Consider the following 24,251-nt stretch of genomic DNA (forward strand, 5'->3'; position numbering starts at 1 on the left):
TATAGGTATAGGTTAGGGTCGCGGTGCTTTGAGTCTCATAGACCCATCCCCCTATGCCTTGGGATCACCAGATGCTCGTCAGGGGCTTATCAAAGTCTGCTCATCCTTAACCACTGCCCTTTTCCCCTCCTTGCGGGGAGTGTCGTAATACTGTAGGCAGGTGGTCTCTCCTCTACCTGCAAGGGTGAGGTCCTCATCCATATGGATCTGGGGGTGGTCCGGTAGCTTTGTCCACCTATGTAATGCCGCAAGGTGAGCTTGTGTGTCTCTGAATCAAATAACTAGAGACTTCCAAGTGGGGTCCTGTCCTATGCACCATGCACCCTCGTCCCATACCATTGGACTTCGAGGGTGGAAGCCATGAAGCTAGTCGCATCATCAATGGCAATTGTCGAGAGCTCCAGCAGACCCAAGAGTACTCACTTCCCATTTTGTACGTGCAGCCAGACTATTTGCAAGGTGATGCATCTTCATGGGTTGAATGAGATAATATAACTATGACCATAACGAAGTGCCCATAATCAATTAGTCCACTACCTCCCAGAAGGTGAAGATGTCAAGGATTCTACATTCATGAACAAATCGGAGAAGGCTTGTTGGTCTATTTACAGTTGATTTTGTTGGAGGTGGTGGCCGCCTTCACCCCCTCACACATGTACATATGGTGGTTGAATAGGCCTTAATCCAAAGGGGGAGGCCGCTGGCAGTGGCGCTTGGATATATTAGCCCTTGAACCCTCTCTCCCGGGATTTTTTGGGAGGAGAGAGAGGCTCCAGCCTGGCTATGGGGCGGGATTGGGACCCCATACCAGAGGCTGACATGTGGCTCCCTCTGTGGAGCCAACAGATTTGTAATCATTGTTTGGATTTCACATAAAAATGGTCATGAATTTTTTGCTCAACTCCAAAGCATTTTGTTTTTTGATCTTAAAAGCTTTTACTACTTTGAATAGCGACATGTTCTATTCAAGTTTCTATTTTTTTAGATTTCGTTAATTCATGTTTAGTGCCATACACACTAGCTCATATATGTCTGCTAAAAGTCTAAGCATATCATATGGATTTTGGATAACATTTGATTGATAATGTTATAGGTGTTGGATGCATCTTGGTACATGCCGAATGATAAGAGAGACCCTCTCCAAGAATACAAGGTAAAAGTTGAGGAGCTTATGTACTGAACCAGCTGTCGATCTTTTATTGCACGCTTGGTAGTTGAATCTTCAACACTTGACTGAAGCAGACTCTTGTCAGGATTGGGTTATAAGAAGTGCACTGTTGTGCTTCTATGCAGGTGTCACATATTCCAGGTGCACTCTTTTTTGATGTTGATGGGATAGTGGATCCCAACTCTGATGTAAGTGTCCTGCTGTCTGTGTGTTTGGGGAGGCTATTCAGGATCCTTTTTATGAGGTTGATTATTTGTTTTGGATTGGAAAATACTATTTTATGGCATTGCAGCTGCCACATATGCTGCCATCTGAGATGGCTTTTGCAGCTGCTGTGTCTTCCTTGGGGATACGGAACAGTGATACTGTAGTTGTTTATGATGGCAAAGGAATATTCAGTGCAGCACGAGTGTGGTGGTAAGATGCCTCTCTCCTCTCTATGTTGTACTTCTGTGCAAAATATTTTGACAGCCTGTTCTCTCTATGCTTTTTTCTTTTAATCTCATGAACAGAAACCTTTAATGCTTCTTATAGGACAAGCAAATTACAGGCATACAAATAGTAGTATCTTCCATTCTTCAGGTTTAAAAGTATAACAAATATCTGAAATTAAGCAAAAAAAAACTTCTCTCATAGTTTTGGTGCCTATATTTCTCATTGGGAACCATTTCAGCCTGTTTCCTGTCTGCCCTTTATCCATGCTACCTTGATAGTACCTGATTGTTGTCACAGGTACGATGTATATCCTGGTTCTAACACACACACACACTTTTGTTTTGTGAAATCTATGTAGATTTAAATATGTTAGAGAGAGCAGTCCCCAAATTGGGAACATGCAGTTACAACATCAAAAGGTGTTATTATATGACAAGTGTGCAGGACAATCTAGCTGATGAGACCATAGACAATTGAAGAATGATTATTGCATAGACATCCGGAAGACGTGATACTTGGCTAGGGTCGTATCACCGAAGACTCTATTGTTTCTATCCCTCCACAGAGTCCAAATTGCCCAATAGTGAACCCAAGTGAAAAAAAGATCAAACCCCTTCCTCTGAGGGTGGATTCCAAAAAGCTAGAACTGCTTGCCAAAAGTGAGCACTAGGAAATTGTGCCTGGAGAAGTTGCTAAAAAGTAACGTGTCTTCGGGCAATGCCAAAAAAGGTGAGCCATGGATTCTCTTAAAGTTAAACTTATGTGACAAGTAGTAGGAGCAATATGTCTACATGCCAAGAGTTGGCCAAATGGAATAACTCCAAGCATAACTTGCCATAGGAAAACTTGTTGATGAAGAGGATTCATAGACCAAATAAGTTTTGCATCACTTGAAAGCCAAGGGGGAGGCAGCAAGATCTCAGCCAATAGTAATGGCTGACAGCCTTGACCATGGCAGTGAAGGGTGCAATTCAAGCTTTGGCTTGCAAAAAGCATTGAAGCATCTGAGAAAGAGTATGCCAAAGAGATCGATAATGCGGTCCAATCCAACCTGTCTGACTGCTGTTGGAAAAAATATCAAAGTGCCGACACCATCAAGCACATCTCCTACAACATGGATCTCTTTATACTAAATATAATATGAGTGTCTGGGCTTCTGCAAGGCTAGCAGATGATCAAACACCAATCTAGACTCTCAGCATGCAAAGGATTTCCATCTAGAGAGTTCCGACCATGCCTTTTAAGATGAGAGAGTATTTCTTTCCAGTCTGAAAACATTCAGGACACGAAAGGGCATCCCTTAACTCTGCCATCAACATGTCCCAGAAGAATGACTCACATAACAACCCAAGGCTGATCACCTTGCATAAATTCAATTTCCTCTTATGTGCCAGAATGTGCAAGTGAATATTAAGGATATTTAGTTTGGCATGCATCTTTGGCAAATAGATGTGCTCGATGGAGAGTAATCTATTACTTTTAGGGCCATGCTTCGACCTCCAATAGGTCTACTTAAGAGTGGACATGACACATGCAATGTCCTGCTTGCCAAATATCATGAAAGGCAAACATAACTGTATATAGGCAACGAAAATCGATTGGACTATGTAGAGTTGAACATGCATAAGCCAAGTAGCCAGCTTCCAATATTCTGATTTTTTTTGCAGATTGTGCGCACCCAGTCTGTTTTGTTGGGGGCGAGTGAGCATCCACCCCAAAGGATAACCAACATGATAAAGAAGCTGCATAGGCGAGAAAATTTTCCTAGGCCATAGAAGATGATGCCATTGTTTAGCATGCAATGGCAAAAGCTTAGATTTTTGAAAATCCACCTGCAGGCCAACAATCACACCATACAATGATATAACTCTCATGAGTTGCGAAAGATCCTTCTCAGTATTCTTAGGAGTGAAGAAGGAATCATCGGCATATGCTTGTGCAATCATTGGCTTTTTTCCATGTATTTGCAAGCTTACCTGTAGCCACAAGATGATCTATGTATTGAAGCATTAGACGAGTCGTTGTTGCATATAGTAACACACTTAGAGAGCATCCGTGATGTAGTGAATGATAGAGATTCCATATTGTATCATCTGGAGGTAGACACATATTTTTTTGTATCAGGACTAGACACATAGTCCTTCATAACCTCTTTTTTGTAGAAACGGTTGGTTGGCCCGTTTTGAGACCACCACCGTTATGCTCATTGTATCAGTTATCTTTAGTCTCATAGACCTTCACGGTCTCCCGAAGACTTTAATAAACTTTCTTTCTCTTTTGGGTGAAAATCTTAATGTTTTGTATCATGAAAAGCAGTCCCCAAAGTGGGGAGCTCAATATTACATCACGAGAAGATTTTATTATATGACAAGAAGACATCATGATCTATATGATGGGTTTGCAAACAATCAAAGAAAGATTGCTATAGAGAGATTTAAAAAAAACTAAATGTAGGAAAGGTGGGAGCACGAAAGACTCTGTGATTTCCACAGAGTCTAGAGTGCCCAATAACTAACCCAAGTGAAAAGAGATGAAAATCCCGTTTGGGCGATGAAATCCCAAAAAGCAAAAAATTCTTTCCAAAACGAGCCGAGGGGAATTGAGCTTGCAGTCGTTGAAGAAAACCCAAGAAATCACGAGCGTTGGGACAAAGCCAAAAGAGATGGAGCAAAGATTGCGTTGGAGCCAAGCATCTGTGACAACTAACAGGAGCAATGTGTTGCCTTGCTAGACAACAATGTTAATTTAAATATTTACATGTTTTATATTATAGTTTTAAAAAATTATAAAAGTGTGAATTTATGGTTTGTTTTGATAATGTATGGACTTGGGAATATCTTGCTCTTCTAGCATCAATCTCAAATTATTTGAATTCCCTCTTATGTTCTTTTGTAAGGAGTGATCAAGGTTGGGACTCCGCATACACACAAGAAGAATGATTTAGGAGATTGAATTGCTATGCCACATTCTCTCTTGCCTCTCTTTACTACATAAACACCACTATAGATCTTTAAATTTGATGAATATGCTCGCTCTAGAGTAACCTGCATGGCTTCTTTGTCTTGTTTATTAACAAAAATGACAATGTTGCAAATCGCCACTTTGTTAATGGTGGTATATACTATTCTATCAATGAAGTTATGGATATCATCGCTAGAAACTCCATTGATGAAGAATAGTTATGGCTTGTCCCATGCTGACTCATTCTTGGTGAAGTCATCTTCTGAAACTCCCCTGAAGTTCACAAGCTTTCCAGACTCTGACGTAACCTCTACATTGAATTGAAAGCTTTGGTGCATATCTGTCAGCATCCTTATCTCGTTGATCAGTCTTTCTGGGCTAAACTATGGATGTGAATATTAAGAATAAACCCCATGCATTTTTGGTGAACAGATCCATTGCATTCAAAGCAATCTGAGACTTTTACGGCCATGTTTGGAGCACCAAACAATTTCCACGAGTGTGGACATAAAACATGTAATTTCATTCTTATTAAACATCATGAATGGCAAGTAGGACTGAATATATATAGACTGGACTGTCTGAAGTTGAACTTTTAAAGGCCAAGTGGCCAATTTCTAGTATTCTAAACTTCTTTTTCCATTTCTCAAGAACCTGTCCGTTTGTTGGCGGCGGGTAATCCTCCACTGCAAAGGATAGCCAAGATGACGAACTAACTGATTGGGTGTGAGAATTTCTTCAGGCCATAAAAGACTATGCCAGTCTTTAGCATGCAACGGTAATAACTTAGACTTCTGAAAGTTCATCCGCAGCCTAGCAGCCAGCCAATATAATGATAAAGCACACATAAGAGAGGAATATCCGTCTTAGTATTCTCCAGAGTAAAAAATGAATCATCTGCATAGGCTTGTGTTCTCATTGGAGAACTGCCATGTATTTCTAAACTATGCAACGTCTATGTGGCCACAAGACCGTCCATATATTGAAGCATTGGATGCGTGACAATCGCATATAGCAGTGCACTAAGAGGACATCCTTGACCTACTGAGCACTGAAGAGTCCAATATTCAGAAATATCCCCTAGATAAAATGCAAGCTGCTTTACTATTGTAGGATTTTAGACATGCAGTAGTTCACACGGGTCCCTCTCTCAAATCTCAATTGAATATTCACTTGCACATGAAATATAGAAATTGCAGCTTTACGTTATCATTCGAATGCTTGCACTGTGAAGAAATATATTGACACAGAGAATGGACCAAACACTCTTCACCATCTGCAAATCAATCTCCTATGTTGGCACCCGCAGCTTTTGCAACCTGATCGAGCACCGCCAACTACAACCTAGACCTTCGAAAATTCTCTTTAATTGTTCAAAGAATTCCAGACTTCCCAAGCGATTTGCTCTGAGAATCTCAACATGAAGACTTGTGGACAATCTTAGGGCGTTGTTTTGATGTAAATAACTCAGATAGACTCGACTTCTCTGGAGACTTCCACCGTCCTTACTTACGACATGCTCAAATTCTCTCAGCACCACACAGGCCCTCAAACAACTCGGCTCTGATACCAATTGTAGGATTTTAGACATGCAATAGTTCACACGGCTCCCTCTCTCAAATCTGAATTGAATATTCACTTGCACATCAAATATAGAAATTGCAGCTTTACGTTATCATTCGAATGCTTGCATTGCGAAGAAATATACCGACACAAAGAATGCAAACACTCTTCATTGAAATTGATGCAAAGACAAGACCTTGACTCTATATCCAGCTCATGCCTACGGGCCTTGTTGTTGATTACAAAGAAGATGCGACTCTCGAATGGACCCTATCAATCGACTATGGACAATACAAGTGCTGGGCGACTCTCATCAAAGATGTTACACATGCACGCGGCATGGAGAAAAGGGAGGAACTCGATGCAGTCTCTTCCAATATATAGAAGTCTCCAGTTTGTCACCTTGAGCCGCCTTAGCTATAGCCATGCAAGCACGTTCACCCATCTCTATACACTTGGCAACCTTGCACTTGTTGAACTCTGTGAGACAATCATTTTTCACCTCATGTATGGACCAATAAATCACAAGCTCTACAACAATAGGCCAATCATAGGCCTCAATGAAACCTTAGGGCAACATATGCTTCCCCATGAGGATCACTCCAACAACTATCACTGTATGGCCAATAAATAACATGCTGCATTTTTTTCCCAAATCCCAAGGACCGCATGGTCTAAGAAGTGAAATCCCATTAGTGAAATACCAACTTGCAACAAGAGTACATCTTGCTCAGTGTATTTGGCATATTCTATGCCAACATAAGCATTTGCAATATTATCAGTATTATGTCTGCGAGGAACAAAGCCATATTGAGTAGGATGAAGTCAATCATGCAAATATCCTTTGATACGATCAACCACCATTTTAGAAATTATCTTGTAAAGAACAGGCATGAGAGTTATAGGTCTCCAATCAGCCAAAAATTCACAGATTTACTTCTTTGGAAGGAGTTTGACAAGCCCTTTCTTCCAGGAATCCGGCATTTGTTGATTTTGCCAGGCATAATTAATTATATGCACCAAAACATGTTTGAGGTTATCCCAGTATGCAAGGAAAAACTCAACATTGAGACCATCCCAACCCGGGGATTTGCATCTGCCACAATATTTAATTGCATCTGAAAGTTCCTTTCCATGGAAGGTGCCTCCAGCTCTAAAGCTTGTGCAGGAGAAATAACTGAGAAGACATGTTGTAGTAATTCTTGTCAAGCACAGACACACATACACACACTTGTTTTTTGGGTGAAATCCATGTAACTTTATATTACAATAAGCATTTCCTAGGAAAGGAACATACAATTACATCAGAAAATGGCATTATATGACAAGCAAGTAGGAGAAACTATCTGGCGAGCACGCGCGCACGCGCACACACACAATTTTGTTTTTTGGGTTAAAAAATCTTTCATTTAAAGAATGTACATTCATAACTTTCTCAAAACGAGACAACCACTACTCACACACACTAAAAAAGCTGAAAAGAAAACATTTGGTAGCTGGTCCAATGAACAACTAGTACAAGAAAACAAAAAACAGTGAAAGAACACTGCGTCCTGAAGGGAGCGATGCAGGGAGTAACGAAAGAAATGATAAATATCCATAGTGGAGTGCCCATAGAGTTACAGGCATGATATAAAGACCATAGTGCCCAATAACGACACCAAATAGTAAGCTCCCGCTTAAACAAAGGCTTTTCTTATGGCGATGTTTGGTTGGTGCACTACTAGTGGGTTCTTGCTTGGCTACCAGGAGCACGTGTTGACACACACACACACAGTGTGTGTGTGTGTGGTGTGTGTGAATGTATAATTTTCTTAATGGACAGTTACTTCTACAAAAAAGAAAGTGTGTGTGTGTGTGTGTGTGAATGTATATATACATGTAAATATGTATGTATGTATACGTACATGTATATGTATATGTATGTATGTATGAAGGATTTTGTTAGTTCAGCACAAAATTTATTTTCAGTCCATTGGAAGCATGCAAGGGCGTGGGAAGGAGATGCAAACCCTTGAAGTGCACACCATGCTCTTGATTTCATTTTTTCAAAAAACTCAGTGTACAATCCGTCGTCTCCCTTCTATCACATCTTTGTCCTCTATCTACTCTCCTGGCCATCTTATCCACTATACTCTTCTTTTTATTTACGCCACACCTTAACCCTTCACCAACCTAACCCTTCTACCCCCCCATGGGAACATGAGAACTTAACACGCATGCAGTTACACAACTTCCCTTGACACCTTTGGTCTTTGAGCTCTTCATCACATCTTGAAGCTTTGGAGTTCCCCATCTTCCTTTGGACTCCATAGCGAAGAGGGGTTTCGACTTCACACACACTAGAACACCATATTGTATAAATTAAATTTCTCTCTAAGATATTTCCCAAGCTGCCAAGTTTTTGGGAACATGCTATGCAGGCAGAAGCAAAATTTGTTAATTATTTCACCATAAGAGCTATCCACACTTTCATCACATGTCATCTCGTCTTAAATCCCTTAAAGTGGAATTTATCTACCCACTTCCCAAGTATTTTCCTGTTAATCTCCTTCAATTTATATGTCGCATTTGTAAAGGCCTTTAAGATCACATAATGTCCTTCCCACGTCACTAGAAACTTCTTATCCAGCCAGTGATCAAGCTGGCTGTCATATGTTAGAACCATATCACCCTTCTTATAATTCTCTGCAAGAGCTTTATCATCCGCCTTGGCTTTTATAAGTTTTTGCTGCGTTGCATTTGAAACCAAGGATTCTTGCCTATGTTCATCTAGCCTCTCCAAAACAAACAATCTTGCTGAAATTGCTTGTGCTATATTTGAGTCGTGCTCCACAGCCAACATCAACGAAGATAGTTCCAGCTCAATCGCCAAAATTACTTCTATTCTGTAGACTAGGTGGAACGGGGTGAAATCCGTGGCCACCTTATGAGTAATACAATATGCTCACAGAGTTGTAGACAACAACTTCTCCCATTCACCCTTGCTCTTCTTAATCATCTTAGCAATGATGTTGCACAACGTCCCATTGGTCTTCTCCACTAGACCATTACATTGAGGATAATATTATGAAGAAAACCTATGCTTCAGATAAGTTTGGACAGCAAGGTCTGCAAAACCTCCCCTCTGAAGACAGGGCAATGATCGGTCACTATTTCAAGAGGGTACCCAAACTATGAACAAATCTTTTCCACCAAGAAATCGGCCACTATCTTGGCATGATGTCCAGCATCGCTCTAACTTCAGCCCATCTAGTAACAAAATCTGTAGCCAATAGTTGCGTTACTGATATACTCAACAAACTTGAGGTAAGTAACAAGTTCCCTATGCCCCGCATTGAGAATATCTTGGAAAGACTTAATGGTGCATAGTACTACTCAAAATTTGATCTCAAGAGTGGCTACCATGAAGTCCGAATTTTTGAAGCTGATATTTGAAAGAGAGCTTTCCGGAAAGAGCGAGCTCACTACGAGTTCGTTGTCATTTGGTCTGAAGAATGCACCACCCACCTTCAACAAGATGATGTCTCGGGTAATTGCAGATTATATTGGAAAGTGCTTGTTCATTTTTCTAGATGATATCCTTATCTTTTCTGCTACGGCACAGCATCATATTCAGGATGCACGAAGTACCCTATAGGTTTTGCGCGATAATCAGCATTACCTCAATGCAAAAAAAAGCGAGTTTGGGCTGATGGAGATCCAATATCTGGGCTACATCATTAGTGCTCAAGGTATTTGATTAGATCTAGAGAAGATTCAAGCTATAACCAGTTGGGTTGTCCCCACGACGGCTCCAGAGACTCTGTCCTTTTGTGGGTTTATGTCAAGCCTACAGCTCGCATATGGGTGGGTTCTCAACATACGCAGCCCCTCTTACAGATTTATTAAAGGAGGTAAAGACACACAGGCAAAAGATTCAGGTTATTGACAAAGCTTTGCAAGCCTTTGATGATTTGTAACGGCTGCCCACAACATCACTTGTCATGAAGATCGCCTCTTGAGATGATCCATCTCTGGTAATTATAGCGCAAGCAATGTCGCCATTGGGGCAGTTTTACAACAAGAGGATAGGCCCATGGCATATTGTAGCAGAATGCTCAACGATGCTGAAAATAATATTTAGTTGATGATAGAGAGCTTGAAACCGGCCTCTAATCACTCAGAGGGCAGTGGAACTAAACCTTTAATCACTTCAGCACTTATTTACAGCTCACAAAGCATATATCACAACCATTAACCATTGCATGATCACCATTTGGCATTTAACCATTTGTTCACAAACAAAACCACTGAAAAAGGGATGGAGGCTAGAATGCCCCTGCTCAACAAACATAGACAAGTGCACCCGATTGGCCCCAAACACCGTGGCGTCCCTTTCGATATTTCTTTATATTTCACAGTGAAATGATTACAAGTTGCATGTGGGAGACCTTCCTTGCAACTGAGCACGTAGCCCCAATTTACTGAGCCTTCGTAAGGCTTTCAAGCATAGAATACCATCACATAAGTGCACATAACCCATAGGCTCAATCCAAAGGCATTCTCTTTTCCGAGTGCAATTCCATTGGCTGTCCAGATGCAATCACACTGCATCCTAGCTGCACTCTCTTTGAGTGGTTTCCAGATGGCATTCACAAAGCTTTTCAAAGCTCCAAAATAAAATCAGCAAAGTGCCCAACCAAAGAATGACTCATGTAGCACTGCCTGGGCACCTGTGAACCAAGAAAGAGGCGGCACACGAGGTCAACCAATAGCTTATGGCAAAAAGAAATTGCAGCAGCAAAATCACAACTCACCAAGCCTTGAAAACTCGAACCAAGTCCTCAATCGCCAAGAGGACATAGTAGCCAATGCTCAATTGCATTCTCAGCCACAGAGGAGTGCAAGGGCATGAAGAAAGAGCATTTACAAGAGCCGACCAGCAAGAATTCTACTGAAAAATGCGAAAAGAAGCACTTCTGTCGTGAAGAAGTGGGAGTTCTTGGGCTCAAAAGAGGTGTGCTTCAGAGAGGAATGCATTGAGAAGATTTTGGAGAAGTTTCATCGCTGGAAAGTCCTCCAAAACTGAGAAAAACCAGTCAACTAGCGCGTGGGACCACTCAAAATTCAACAGAAAGCTGTAGCTTTGCAAGAGGAGAGGCCTAGGAGGCTGTAGAAGCAAAAAGGTAAAAAAAAAGCCACTTTTGCAAATTTGACCAGCAAAAGAAGTACTCAACTCTGCCCGTTCTACCAAACACACGGAGGGAAAAGCATATCACTGCGAAGGGGAGGCAGAGGGAAAGCCATCGAGGAATCCAAACGGGTGAGGAGTTATGAAGAAAAACGGAATTCAGTTGAAGGAGGCTGAAAAACCAGTCCAAAATCTCAACAAAGGGAGAAGATGAGAGAGAAAACCACACATGTGAAGTTTAGAAGGCCCGGGAAGATCCAGGAATGGCAAAGGAGCATGTAGAAGGCACTAGAGCTACCTGGAACTCTAGGGGGGCCACTAAAGGTACATGGCCCTCTAGGAGGCCCATTAAAAATGCCACGTCATCATTTTCCAACAACCACTCTTTTAATTCCTGGGAATGCTTTTGGGCCTAGGGATAAATTACGCTTATGTGCTTTTTTTTGCCGAAAAAACAGTGCTGATTATATTACTTCGAAAAAACAGTGCTGACGGGGCTGCGTTCACAAATCGGACGCAGCCCTAAGTGGAAACAAAAAGCTCTCTCTCACGGAGGGATCAGGCGGGTGTGAATAAACAGCCAGAGAGGCGGTGAATAGCGCCACTGAAGGCCCTGAGAAGTATGCTCGAAGAAGAGGCCTTGCGTATCCCAATCTCGGAGGAAACGTCTCCGCTTCTCCCGGCCAGCCTGGGAATCCCCCTGGATTTGGTCCCACTGGCCCCTGAGTGTGTGGATAATCTCGCTCCAGATGTCGGCCATGACCTGGGCAGTCGAAAGAGAGGTACCACCGAGGATCTGCGCGCAGCGCGAGGTCCAAATGTGCCATCCGACGATGCTGCTAATAATCTCCCAGACTGGCTGCCTCTCCTGAGATCCTGTGTCCGCCTCTACCAAGTGCTGCGGGATGCCCTCAAGCGGCCCCCAAGTCCCGTGTGTGATAAGGAACATGGGGTCCTGCGGGCCTGCCTCGAACAACTGATGATAGCCTGGTGTGGTGCTGCACCAACAAAACGCACCCCAGGTGATCAAACCTAACTCCGGTGTTGCGCGAGTAAGGATCCCGAAGGCCCACCTCCACACGTCCTGGGCGCGAGTGCAGCTCCACAGGCAGTGCTTTGGTGATTCCTCGTCCTCATGACAAATCTGACAAAGTCCATCCTGACCAATCTACCGCAACCAGCTCCCCACTGGAAGACCCTTGTGGGCGAGTAGCCAAAGGAAGTAGGAAATCTTCCGCGGCCGCCAGCTCTCCCACAAGGCCTTTCAGAAGGCCTGCAAAAATAGCCTGGAGATACCCTGAGCATACCAACTGGGCCGCTGGGTGGGCGGTCGGCTCTGCATACTCTCGAGAACTCTCCTGCCCAACTTCGTGCTGTAAGCGAAGAAAGGGGTCGGCCCCTGGCCTGCCACAACCTCTGGCCATCTCCACTCACCTGGGTCCCAATCAAGCTCTGACAGGGCCCGCCTGTCCCAAAGCCAGAGGCGCCATAACTGCAACTGATCCTGCTCTATACTAGGATCGATCCGCCAATCCTTCCCCACAAGGCCTACGACACGAACCCTCTGCCACGAGAGAAGGGGGTCGATGAGCACACCCTCTCTCCTGAGTCGACCGTCCCCCAAAACCGCGAAGAAGGATACAGAGGTGTCGTCCAGCCTGCCTGCAACCACCAGTGGGATGCCACGGGGGGTGAACTGTCCAAGCCAAAGGGCATCACTAGGCATGAGGATCTGAATCTCGGATTACGCTTATGTGCTAGGTACCATGCCGTGTTTAATTACACATTATTAAGCCCACGCTTGGACTTTTAATACCAAAGTTGTCACGGAAATTCACATCTAATTTTTGGCGAGCCCTATTTGATAAATTTGGTACTAAGCTGCAGATGTTCGGCGCGTTCCATCCGCAATCAAATGGAGGGATGGAAAAGTACAATGGTATAGCGTTTGATATTTTAAAATCATATTGTCATGATGCTCATGAAAAGTGGGAGTAGTTTCTTTCGCTTGTGCAAGCCGATTTTGAATGATACCTATTCTTCGAGCCCTTATGAAGTGGCGTTTGGAAGGTGGTTTACATCACTCCTCACCAGGTGGTGTCTCCATCTCTTGAAGCCAACAAAACCACGTAATCTATGGTGGAGATTACGGAGTCAGTGAAAACCCGCATTACCAAAGCTCAAGCATCGTACATGTGCCAGGCCAACAAGTCGACAGACGAGATGTCCAGTATAAAGAGGGTCAATGGGTGTATTTAAGAATCATCAAGCAAAGATTGAAGCAATTGGGCAAGTGATGCCCTAAGAAGTTTTTCAAGAGCTTTGGATCATTCCCTATTATAAAAAAGATCAATGATGTCTCCATGAAGTTTAGGACTACCGAACAGTTGGACAATGCACAATGTTTTCCATGCCATATTTTGGACCTTCTCTTACCTAGATTTCCGGCGAGTAGCAACCTGAAATCCTTGATGAAGCCGAAGGTTTGTAGCTAGAGCAGGTCCTTCTTCACAAATGGAAGCATGGGTCGGTAACGTAGGATCTAGGAGTTTTATACCAAGTTCTGTGATCGAGGTACCCATGAAGTAGTGCGGTTGGACGAATACTTTTTCTAGGAGTTCCCACAAATTTTGGCGGACTAATTGGAAACTATGAACCTACTGCCAAGTTAAGGAGGGAATGTTACATGCACCCTTGCACTTGGGCGCAAGTAATGTGACACACTGGCTACATTGACAATTGCATTCTAGTTTCCTAATAGGCGATTTTGTCGTATGTTGTCACCCCTTTGTGAGCCCTTGTCCAGGGACAGTCAAGCACAAGCTACGTAGGTCAGTCTCTTAGCCTTAGGTCAAGTAAGATAGTTAGTCCTTGTTCACTCTAGTGCCCACTGGGGAATAGTAGGTTAGTGTTTCCATCTTAGGATTCTAGGTAGGTCTAGGTCTCAGCCTAGGATAGGAGCTCAGAAGGGCCCCCTCAGGACTGAGACAATGAGGAAGAATGGGCTGGGGAAGGGCTGCCTTTATAGGCTGCCCTGCACTCCTCCCCAGGCTGCCTTTTATGGGGCAAAGGGCCCAACCAGCCAGCCCAAACCAGCTGACTAGAAAGTCGGCTAGTTTGGTTGGTTGGCTCAGCCCACAGCCCCCTACATCAAGGGGGCCTAAGCCCTCATTTCTCACTCAGCTTCCCTGCCTTCAGAGCTTTTGGCCCTTAGTTCAGCCTTTTTGGAATGTGTCTACGCAGCACAACAGTTGGGGATTTGGACCAGCAAACGGAGTAAGGTTTGGGTACTGTTTCGTCAGTTCTTTGAAGTTCTCTTTTGTAGTTTGCACAGCTCACTTCTCAGCTTTATCTCTCAGTCATATCTCAGCTCTATCTCAGCTTCTATTACTCTCAGCTTTCACTCTCTCTCATGCAGTAACCCTGCATCCCGGTGGATGGCACAAGCTTCTTCCTTGCCTTGCAGAAGTGCCCTACATCGTCTCAGTGTGGAAGCAATTAAATTCTCGGTATTGGTTGGAGTTGCCTCTCAAGTCATTGGGTTTCCAATACGTGTGCATAGTGTAGTCTTCAGAAGGGCATTTCAGTGCTCACTCGAAGAGTTCTATTTGTATCTTTAAGTTCTCCAAGTATTAAAGCAAATTCTCCCCTGATTGGGGGATGGGGGAGGGGCCCTTAGTGGGTACAGGGACCCAATTGGTTGTCGTCTCTATTCTCTCTCTACCCTCATCTCCTTTCTCTCTCTATGGTGCATAACGCTAACTCCTCGCTAAAGGTTTAAAGGTCTTGCTATGATTACATGATCAGATAACCGTCGCATGTTACAGCTTTGGAGAGGTATTTTTATTGGCCAGCTTTGCGTAAAGATATACACCAATTTGTTACGGAATGCCTTACTTGTCAAAAGGTCAAGTATGATAGACGGAAGGCACCTGACCTACTGATGCCTCTTCCTGTGCCTCAAGGACCATGGGAAAGGATAGCAACATACTTCATTTTTGATTTGCCACTATCAAAAACTGGAAATGATGGAATATGGACTATTATTGACAGATTGAGCTAGTAGGCCTACTTCATTCGAGTACAAAGACAATCAAGGCAGATCCTATTTCCTGGCTCAGATTTTCAAGCACCATGGTATGCCTAAGTCTATTGTTAATGACAGAGACCACATGATGACCAGCCTACTCCGGAGAGCCTTATTTGATAGAATTTTCTTTTTCTTTCCATCCTCTATGATCATAATTAAACACATAATTAAACACTATGAAGAACTCTTTAATTATGATCAAATAAATGGTCAACTTTGTACTTCTACTTGGAATATTTACAGGTTGGTAACATCCCCTCAACTTCTAATCAGTTGACCTCAACTGAAAGCGCACTTTGTAAATAGCCAAAACTTGTGGATAATCAGACAACATGTCTATCCATTCACTTGGCATTCAATGCCGAATAATTTTTAAATTAATCTTGAGGACCAAAGACAAGATATATGCAACTGATGCGTATGTTAGAGACCTCCAAACTGCATTCAGCCAAGTGCGGACAGCCATAGAAAGATCTCAGGAAAAATAAAGGAAAGCTGTAGATAAGAATAGAAGGAAACTAGACCTCAACAGAGGGATTGGGTGCTTTTTCCAGATCACCGACAAAATCAATGAGGTGACGTATAGATTGCAGTTGCCAGAGCACTAGAAAATTCATCATGCCTTTCATGTGAGTCTTCTCAAGAAATATCAAGGACCAGAGCCTGCCAAACCAATCATGGAAGATTAAACAAAAGTGGATGAGCTGGAGGAGATTTTTCTGCCAGAGCAGATCCTGTACCATACTATACGCAAGGGACCTCAGGGGAAGGTATTTTATAGATTATCCAGAATCATCTTTCCATATATGACCTCAAACGACCTGTGGAGGTATGAATTGTATTATTATATGCAAACTCCACGAGCAGAAGGTACTTTTTCCAATCTGATTTTTGGTCAACCACGTAGCATTTCAAAAAATCTAACACTGTTGAATTTGCTACTTCACTTTGACAATCTATTTTTGACTTCGGTCAAGAAGGCTTGACTTCGGTCAGGGAGACTTGGTTTAGGCCAAGAGGGTTGACTTTAGTCAACCAAGATAGTCCAACCTCGGTTGGAAAGGTTTGGTTATAATTAAGGTGCCTTGATTCTAGTCAAAGCTCCTTAGCGATGGTCAAAGAGGGTTGACCTCAGTAAACCAGAGAATTAATGTTTGGTGTGCACTTTGGTTTGCTTGGTGGGGATGCCTACAGGGACTAGGATCAATCTAGAGTTTATTTTGCATGCAAAAGCTAACGGCTAATGGGCACCATGGTGGTGTGCTTCATTAAACTATTGCAAGTACCAAGAGGGGGTCAAAATACCCTATTTTTATGGAGCTAAGGGTGACCATGGGAGTTGGAAGGCTTGGAAAGACCCAACCCAAGGCTTGATAGAGATAGCGGCTAGGCAGTGGACACTTGGCACTTGCCAAGCTTTGACAGGGCTTGGCTGATAATTTGGTACTGTGCAATCTCTTGTCGGTGAAATAAAAATCCTGTGGGGGGTCCCAACCCAAGTTAGTTTTGGGCGGTCATGTTGTGTAGAGAGAAGAAAGAAAGAAAGAAAGAAAGTTTATTAAAGTCTACTAAAGACCAATGGGTCTATGAGATTGATAGAAAACTTGATTACAATGAGTAAAAAGTGTGGAGCTACTAAGTGAGCATCCTAATCCATGCTAGAAAATTGTGTAGGACATAGTCAATGCCATCATCATCAATGTCACCATAGTCAAACGTCAAATTGCGCCTGGTGATGGGCTAGGCTGTGCAGGCAAAAAGCCCGTGATAGATCGGTCTATTGTTTGGAAATGTAGTGTCATGGGGACGTGGTGGTGATGGTGAAGTGTCTAAACTATCACTGAATTTAGCCTAGGGTACCAGGCTAGGGGCCTTAGTTAATGCCCAAAAGGTACCTATGATTTCATGTGCAATAAGTGCAATTCCTGGTGCTATTAGAGTGGTTTCGATTTCTAAGGTCATTGGTTTGGTTCAGTGGGGTCATTCTTTAAAAATTGACCCCCTAGAGATCCTACAAACTAGGGTCATTGGTGTCTTTGCATTAGGGTCATGGTATGCCATCTGACCCCCCTAGAGGCATTAAAATTCCCACGCCTCATTTTGTACATGTGTCTGCTTGTGGGCTATGTGCTTGCCTTGTGGCACCTAGGTGTCACCCCTGGAAGCCCCTGGAACCCTTCCTTGCCTTTCCATGCTGATTTGAGACTTCTCCCCTACCAGGGGCAGCTTCACTCTCTAGATGGTGGATTTCTGCAGCTCTCCTCTTGCTGGCTGAAGTGGAATTTCAAGCTTTCTTCGCGACAGTTCTCCTCCCCTTGGTGCCCTCTGTTGTTGGCATGCTTCTTGGACCTGGACGCCTTCATTCTGGGCCACTTTTGAAGCTTTTCTCGACTTTCTTCGCGACAGAAGTTCTTCTGAAGCCATATTCTTGGATGCCTCTCTTTCTACTCCTGCCTGGTGCAAGGCGCACTGAAAACGGGGGTGTTTGTGGGCTGAAAACTCCATTCTGGTGGATGCTCTCATGTCTGATTTGCTACAGATTGCTGGACGTTCTCCTTTTTTTATCTTTTCTTGTGCCGGAAGACACTCATAGGCAGCTCCCTCCTACCAGAGTTTGCTGTCCGCTTTTCATCCTACTTCTGGAGCTGTTTTGGGCTGAAACATGCTCTTTCTATTGGCCGAATTCTCATCTTCTCTTCTTATTCTATGCTACTGCCATTCCTACTGAGTTCCTGCTGGGTTGGATTGCCCTGCCGTTGGCCCGGGAGAGGATTGGAGCACTGGTTGTGATACTCTCTTCCTGGGGGTGCAGTGGTTGGCCTTGGGCTCGGTAATGGCTTGGAAATGGGCAATGCATTGCTTGACATGCTGTCAGACTCATGCTGTCAGACTGGACTACTTGTGATTATGCATGTCTACTGAAAGGAACCAAAGTAATAGCACTGGGAGTTGGTCACTAGCACAGCCACGGGTTGGCGTTGTACTGGGTTGCACTTGTGGTTGAGCTCTTGAAGGGAGTTCCTTTGTATTTTGAGCTAACCAGTTTAAATAAATACTGCAAGGGGCGCCAAGTGTTGGGGCCAAAAGGTGTCACTCTCTATGCTTCTGAGTAGGGGCATTCTAGCCTCCCTTGTCTTGAATGGTTCCATGATGCTATGCAGTGAGGTTCTATGCTTTGAGTTTTGTTTGTGGACAAAGGCAATCTTTTAAGTTGGCTGTATTTTTCAGTTTTGTGAAAGTAGAGACAGCTACACTGCCCTTTGTGATCAAAGGCCGGTTACATGTAGTCTGTCGTGACCTCCTAGTTGCGGCTCTGCGCCTCACAAGCGCCATAGTAACCCTTGTCAGCCGTATCCCGGGTCTGAGCATCTATGGGATGTCAGCTAGTGTGATATGTGTGTCTGTCCTCTGTCAAATGTGCCATGTCTCAGTCTCAAGCCTCTACCTCTCTTGCTATTTGTGATATGTGTGTCTGTCCTCTTTCAAATGTGCCATGTCTCAGTCTCAAGTCTCTACCTCTCTTGCTATTTGTGATTAGGGGGGCAGTATGCTCTAGCTGGAAGAACTCTGTGATCGCACTTTGAGATGAGAGAGAGAGAGAGAGAGAGAGAGAGAGAGAGAGAGAGAGAGGCAGAAGAAAAATTTGTTGTCTGACTTCTCAGCAAGAAAGAAACGGTTGTCAGAATTGTCTTCTACATTGTATTAAAAATGCGATTGTTTTGAAAGAAGTTGTTGATAAAAACTGTAGGATGTTTCGAGCCTTTGGCCACAGCAACGTTGTGGTCTTAGATGGAGGTCTACCACAATGGCGTGCCTGTGGTTTTGATGTAGAAGAGGACAGTTCTGAAGAGCTGCTTAAAAGAATTGAGAGTGCATCTGAAGCTGTAAAGAAAGTCTATCAAGGACACCAGGTAAAAGGTTATCTTTTTTAGTACAGTCTTATGAATGCTGTAGGAAAGTAGGCTTCATGTCGAGCCTGATTACAGTGAATTTGAGGGCAAGGATAACATTTCATTTGCAATGTATGATAAGTTGTTGGCTTTGGCTCATCAACTTTCATCACTTTGGCCATAAAGGCATAATTTGTTCTATAAATCTGTTATTCTAGGGCTTTCCTTTCATGATCTAATCTTCTAAGCTGTGTAGAAGAACTCTCAGTAGAGTCTATGAACTTCAATAGTCTGCATAATAGATTTTCCTTTAATTGGATTGGCTACATTGTTTGGAACTTAATTCAAAATAACATAGGTCGGTAGTACATGCATCCCCATAGATTTCTCACTACTTGTCGGCCTGTCATATGAAACCTAACAAAAGGTTTGGAAGTAACATTGGGACAAATTTTGGTTGATCAAAATAACTAAAACAACTTTCATCAAGTACGAATTGCCCTTTAGTAGGGTCCCATAGCCAATAGGCTTTGTTTTCATCACTGCAGACTACGTACACATTTGTGACTTGGCATCAAGCTTGCTTCACTGATTATCATGGACCAAAGATGATCGCAAAGCGTATAAACTGGATTGCATTAGTGTGGTCAAGCTGATGGAACACTCTTTTATCAGTCAAAGATATGGGAAAGGTTAAAAAGCCAGGATTGTTTTAAACTTTAATTATGTGGGCAGGTTGATGCACCTGCTTTCAAAGCGTCATTTCAATCAGACCGTGTCTGGTCTTTGGAACAGGTTTGAGACTTTGCCTTTTCTATCTATTGAAATTTATGTGTTAGTGAATTTTGTGAAGGGGAGGGGTAAATTTTGAAGATTAATTTCCATATTTTCTCTAAATACATGGACCTTACATTTTCTATTTTTTAAAAAAGTTGAAATTGTGGAGGATTTGAAGAATGAAGACACCTTGAATGCTTGTTGAATCGTTGCTCTGTACTTCAGGTGAAGCGCAATATAGAGGAGAAAAAGTACGTGCTTATAGATGCCCGCAGCAAGGCTAGGTTTGTAACTCCTGTTATTTTCCTGCAACTAGAAATAACTTGTGTGTGTGTGCACTGTATGCGTCTCTTGATTTCCCCACCCCCCAAAAAAAGAGACTTCTATTAAGTATGAAAGAACCTTTGAGAGAAAAGCTCAGTGGAGAGATACATCATGCGAGACATGAGAAGATAAGACCAAACCAAAATCAAGGTCTTGTAACAGAGCAAGAAAAAAGCCATGGTTGAGGCTGATAGTGCCAACTCAACCCTGTGGGGGCTTCCGAGAAGAATGGGAAGCAGCTCCACTCCCTCAAGAAAATATTCCTCCTGGTTGCTCGTGAAGACCCTTGCACAGTCCCCCAAATGGCTACCAAAGTATGTACCGTGTCCGTCCAGATACTAGCCTATGTGTGTGCTAGGTTGACCTGAGGAACATCCAATGTCTTGAGCATAGTTTTTTCCACACGTTACCATACGCATACGTCATACGAGTATGGAAGTATGATTGGAGTATGGTTCATCCCCTAGGGCTGAAACAAACGTGACCCTAATTTTACTCAAAAACATTTAGAAAGATATACATTGTACACATTACATTGACATAGAGCTGCAAACTTTCAAATTGAAACTTTAGACTTCAAACTTGTATTAATATTAAAGTCATGATTCATGAAAGTTCAAAGAGTCTAGCCTCGGCCCTCCAAAGACCAGAGTCATCTGGAATCTGAATACATAGTGTCAATGATAGATCAATACTACACCAAACATCATGATCAAAGGTAGCAGGTAGTAGAAACTTGGAAGTAGGTACTACACCAAAACATCATAGAAGAAAAGGCTGCCACAGCTTGGAAATAAAGCTGAAAATTGAAATGCATCACGATTCACAACCGATGAGGCTCAAGCCTCAAGCTGCAGCCTACATCCTCATCCTCATCATCATCTGCATCAGTGCCATCCTCCTCTTCCTCCTCCTCCTCCTTGAGACCTCCTTGAGGCCAACCATGGCCAAAGTTGGCCAACAGTGTACGGAGTACGAATTAGCAACATACGGATTAGAATAGTGCTAAAAATGCGTTTTCCAAGGTTTTGGCCAGGCACAAAATCGATCCCCCCTCCCAAACAAAACAACCCCCCCCACACCCCCCACACACACACAACAAAAAAACCTACACACAACAAAAAAACCTAACCACACCCAAAAAACACACCTCACAAAACAAAACCCCGCAAGTATTTAAAAAAAAAAAATTGTATGGAAAGCCGTACATACGGAGGACGTACAGAAAAATCATCCGTGCACGTACGGATGCAACTATGGTCTCGAGGACCATCCAATGTCTCTCTACATATAAATCTACAAATATGGCAACCTCTCTTGAGTTTTGGGTGATTGCTGAACAAGAATTCTTTTTGGTAGCACACATGGACAGAATTTCTAGAACCCTTTAAATGAATGCACATGTCAGCAGTCCTCATAAACATTCTTAATTTTTATAAACTTTAACTAGTAGACAGCTTCACTTTCAGGGTCGAAAATCAAGCGACCTATCCATTAACTTATTCAGAATGCATAATTCTTTCATGTTTTGTGCATCCAGTAGTAGCTCCTTGTCGTCTGTATGGGCTGGCAAATGGGTGAAATCATTTTGATGTCATGTTACTGCCATGGTAATTGTGAAAGAGAAAGCCACACATGCAACAGGGAAAAACCTCTGCGAAAGGCTAGATATAATGCAGAGAACAGGAGAGGAGGTTGTGGCACAATTGCCAGGAACCAAAGAGGAGGCAGCTCGTCGGCCCAAGTGATGTCTCGTGCAAAGAATGTCTAATGTTCTCTCTCCTTTCCATTGTCAATCTGGTCAGACCTTCCTGGTTGCCAGACTTTTGTGAGAACTTTAAAGTTTAATGGTTGAAAGTCAAATTTGATGGGTGAAACTTACGTTGGTTAAACTCGACCCTTGTTGGCATTGTCAAAGTATTCACGTAAGAATTTTGTTTACTTTGTGTAGCACACGGGGGAAACAGAAGCCCTTGCATGTGATGCAGTGTAACATTCCCACAACTTAGATGAAGCCAATATTCGGTAAGCTATATGAGACAAATATAACAGCCACTCTCACAGTGAGGATGCTACTTTAAATTTGAAATTGCGGGCATGCCATGTTGCTTGAGTGGAATATAGAAAGAGGATATGGCAGCCTTTTTTCCATGGTATCCACAGTTATGTGCACCAAAATTGGTTCTTCCCAGCCCTTGAAGATGCAAAGATGTCTATAGTCCTAACTTGGTTTTCCAGGATGTTTTGCCAGGCTGTCTACCCTTGGCTGTCCAAGGAAGGTGGAGTATGCCCTAATTTGATGAGACCTTGCAAGACCTGTGTAAGAATCTCATGGTGGTGACATTCAGATACAATGAAATTTTCCCAAGGGTCTCAACAAATTACATCCCTATGTCAATGAGTTTCATATTGAAGCCAAATAAATCTCATGCAAAATGATAAACCTTTTAGGGTTCATAGTGTGCATACACCCTTGGCATTTAGCAACCTCAACCTTTAGTTCATGGTCTACCTCAATGGTTGGAGGGTCTCAATTTTTGCAAGACCTTAAAACTGATAAAGCTGTGGATGCTCCCCTTGCCCACTAAGCAATAAATAGTCCAGTAAATTTTTTTCTTCCCCAATTCTATGGATCCTCCAATCCTTTTAAAAGGGCAAAGAGATGAGAACAACTACGTTGCTAGGAGAGAATTGAAGGAATAGGAGATGGGTCGAAGAAGGGTGGAAAAAGGAAAAGAGACAAAGCGAGACATTGTAGGATTGCTGAGAAAACAGTGAGAACAAAGGGTTCCAGGGCAGGGGGAGCAGGAGGATAAGGCAGTGTGAGAGGGATCATTATTTATTGGCTCTAAGTGGGAGGGGGCTGCATTGTGCAGTGTGTGGGAGAGGAGTTCAATGCTATAGATGGAAGCCAAGGCACTTGGAAATGGGTCCATAAGGCATTGCATCATTTAAAGGATGGATGAAAAGGGGGATGTGAATGTATGAAATTTGATTTGTAGTCTATGTGGTATATCGGGCACTCGGGCTGTGCTAAGGTGATTCTATGAAGCTCAGGGCTGATGGATGACCTTTTTGTGGATAAGAGTTCCTCTTTTAGTGAGCGTCTAAGGTGGCATTATTTTTGTTTACTTGGATTTTCAGTTACGTGCGCAGGCAGACTAAGAATTGTGGAACCAAGGTATGTGCTGATTCCTTCATCTTGTGCTGAATAGGACCATTGCATCATTTGATCTTTTAGTTAAACGATAAGAAGTATCTAGTCTTTGCAAGAAGAAATTGAGGGAGGATGGGTTTTCACGTCAAGGAGCTAAAGAAGACTCAAAACGTAGAGCAACCTTCTGTTGGTGTATCTTGATGCGTTGTTTTCATTTTTCTTAGTTTGACTGGTTTGTCATCTGTTGTATAAAGTTCTGAAGGAAAATATGTCTCCCCTTCTGCTAAAAAGGAGTGAAAGAGGCGAGGGTACAATTGCAAAGGGATAAAACACGTGGTAGAAAGAGAACGTGCAAGGGGGTCAAGGAAAAAGTGGGTTGAAACTGAACGTAATATTGAGCCAAGGGGACCTTACAAAACATGAAGGGAAGACCAAAAGGATAAGGGTGCCAGGGGACAAGCTGGATTGGAGGGAGAAAGCAGAGCATTGCGGTTGTGATCAAGAAATTTCACAACTAAGGCAGGGGGGAGGGGGAATGCAGAGAGTGAATTAGCCCTCTCATTGCTCTGGATACATTCTATTTTCTCATTAGCTGATGAAGTTATAATGGTCATGGAACAAAATTTCAATTATGTCCTATTATTAAGGGGTCGTCTCTATGTCACTCTTTTGGATGAAGATTTTTACAGAAGAATGATAATCTTTACTGACTT

The 24,251-nt window shown here is 42.9% G+C and overlaps 1 protein-coding gene across 1 annotated transcript in view; it reads left to right on the top strand.

The window, feature by feature from the left end:
* LOC147887867 (thiosulfate/3-mercaptopyruvate sulfurtransferase 2-like) overlaps positions 1 to 24,251 on the top strand; it is a 99,613-nt gene that overhangs the window by 56,732 nt on the left and 18,630 nt on the right. The window contains exons 3-8 of the mRNA XM_087393489.1: positions 1,094 to 1,153; positions 1,294 to 1,356; positions 1,461 to 1,585; positions 19,139 to 19,301; positions 20,016 to 20,075; positions 20,283 to 20,341. Coding sequence (XP_087249615.1) covers positions 1,094 to 1,153; positions 1,294 to 1,356; positions 1,461 to 1,585; positions 19,139 to 19,301; positions 20,016 to 20,075; positions 20,283 to 20,341 — 530 coding nt within the window. The remainder of the gene's footprint in view (positions 1 to 1,093; positions 1,154 to 1,293; positions 1,357 to 1,460; positions 1,586 to 19,138; positions 19,302 to 20,015; positions 20,076 to 20,282; positions 20,342 to 24,251) is intronic.

Source organism: Dipteris shenzhenensis, chromosome 22, assembly GCF_047967505.1.
Source record: "Dipteris shenzhenensis isolate YYH24624 ecotype China chromosome 22, Dip_SZ_1.0, whole genome shotgun sequence".
Classification (NCBI taxonomy): domain Eukaryota; kingdom Viridiplantae; phylum Streptophyta; class Polypodiopsida; order Gleicheniales; family Dipteridaceae; genus Dipteris; species Dipteris shenzhenensis.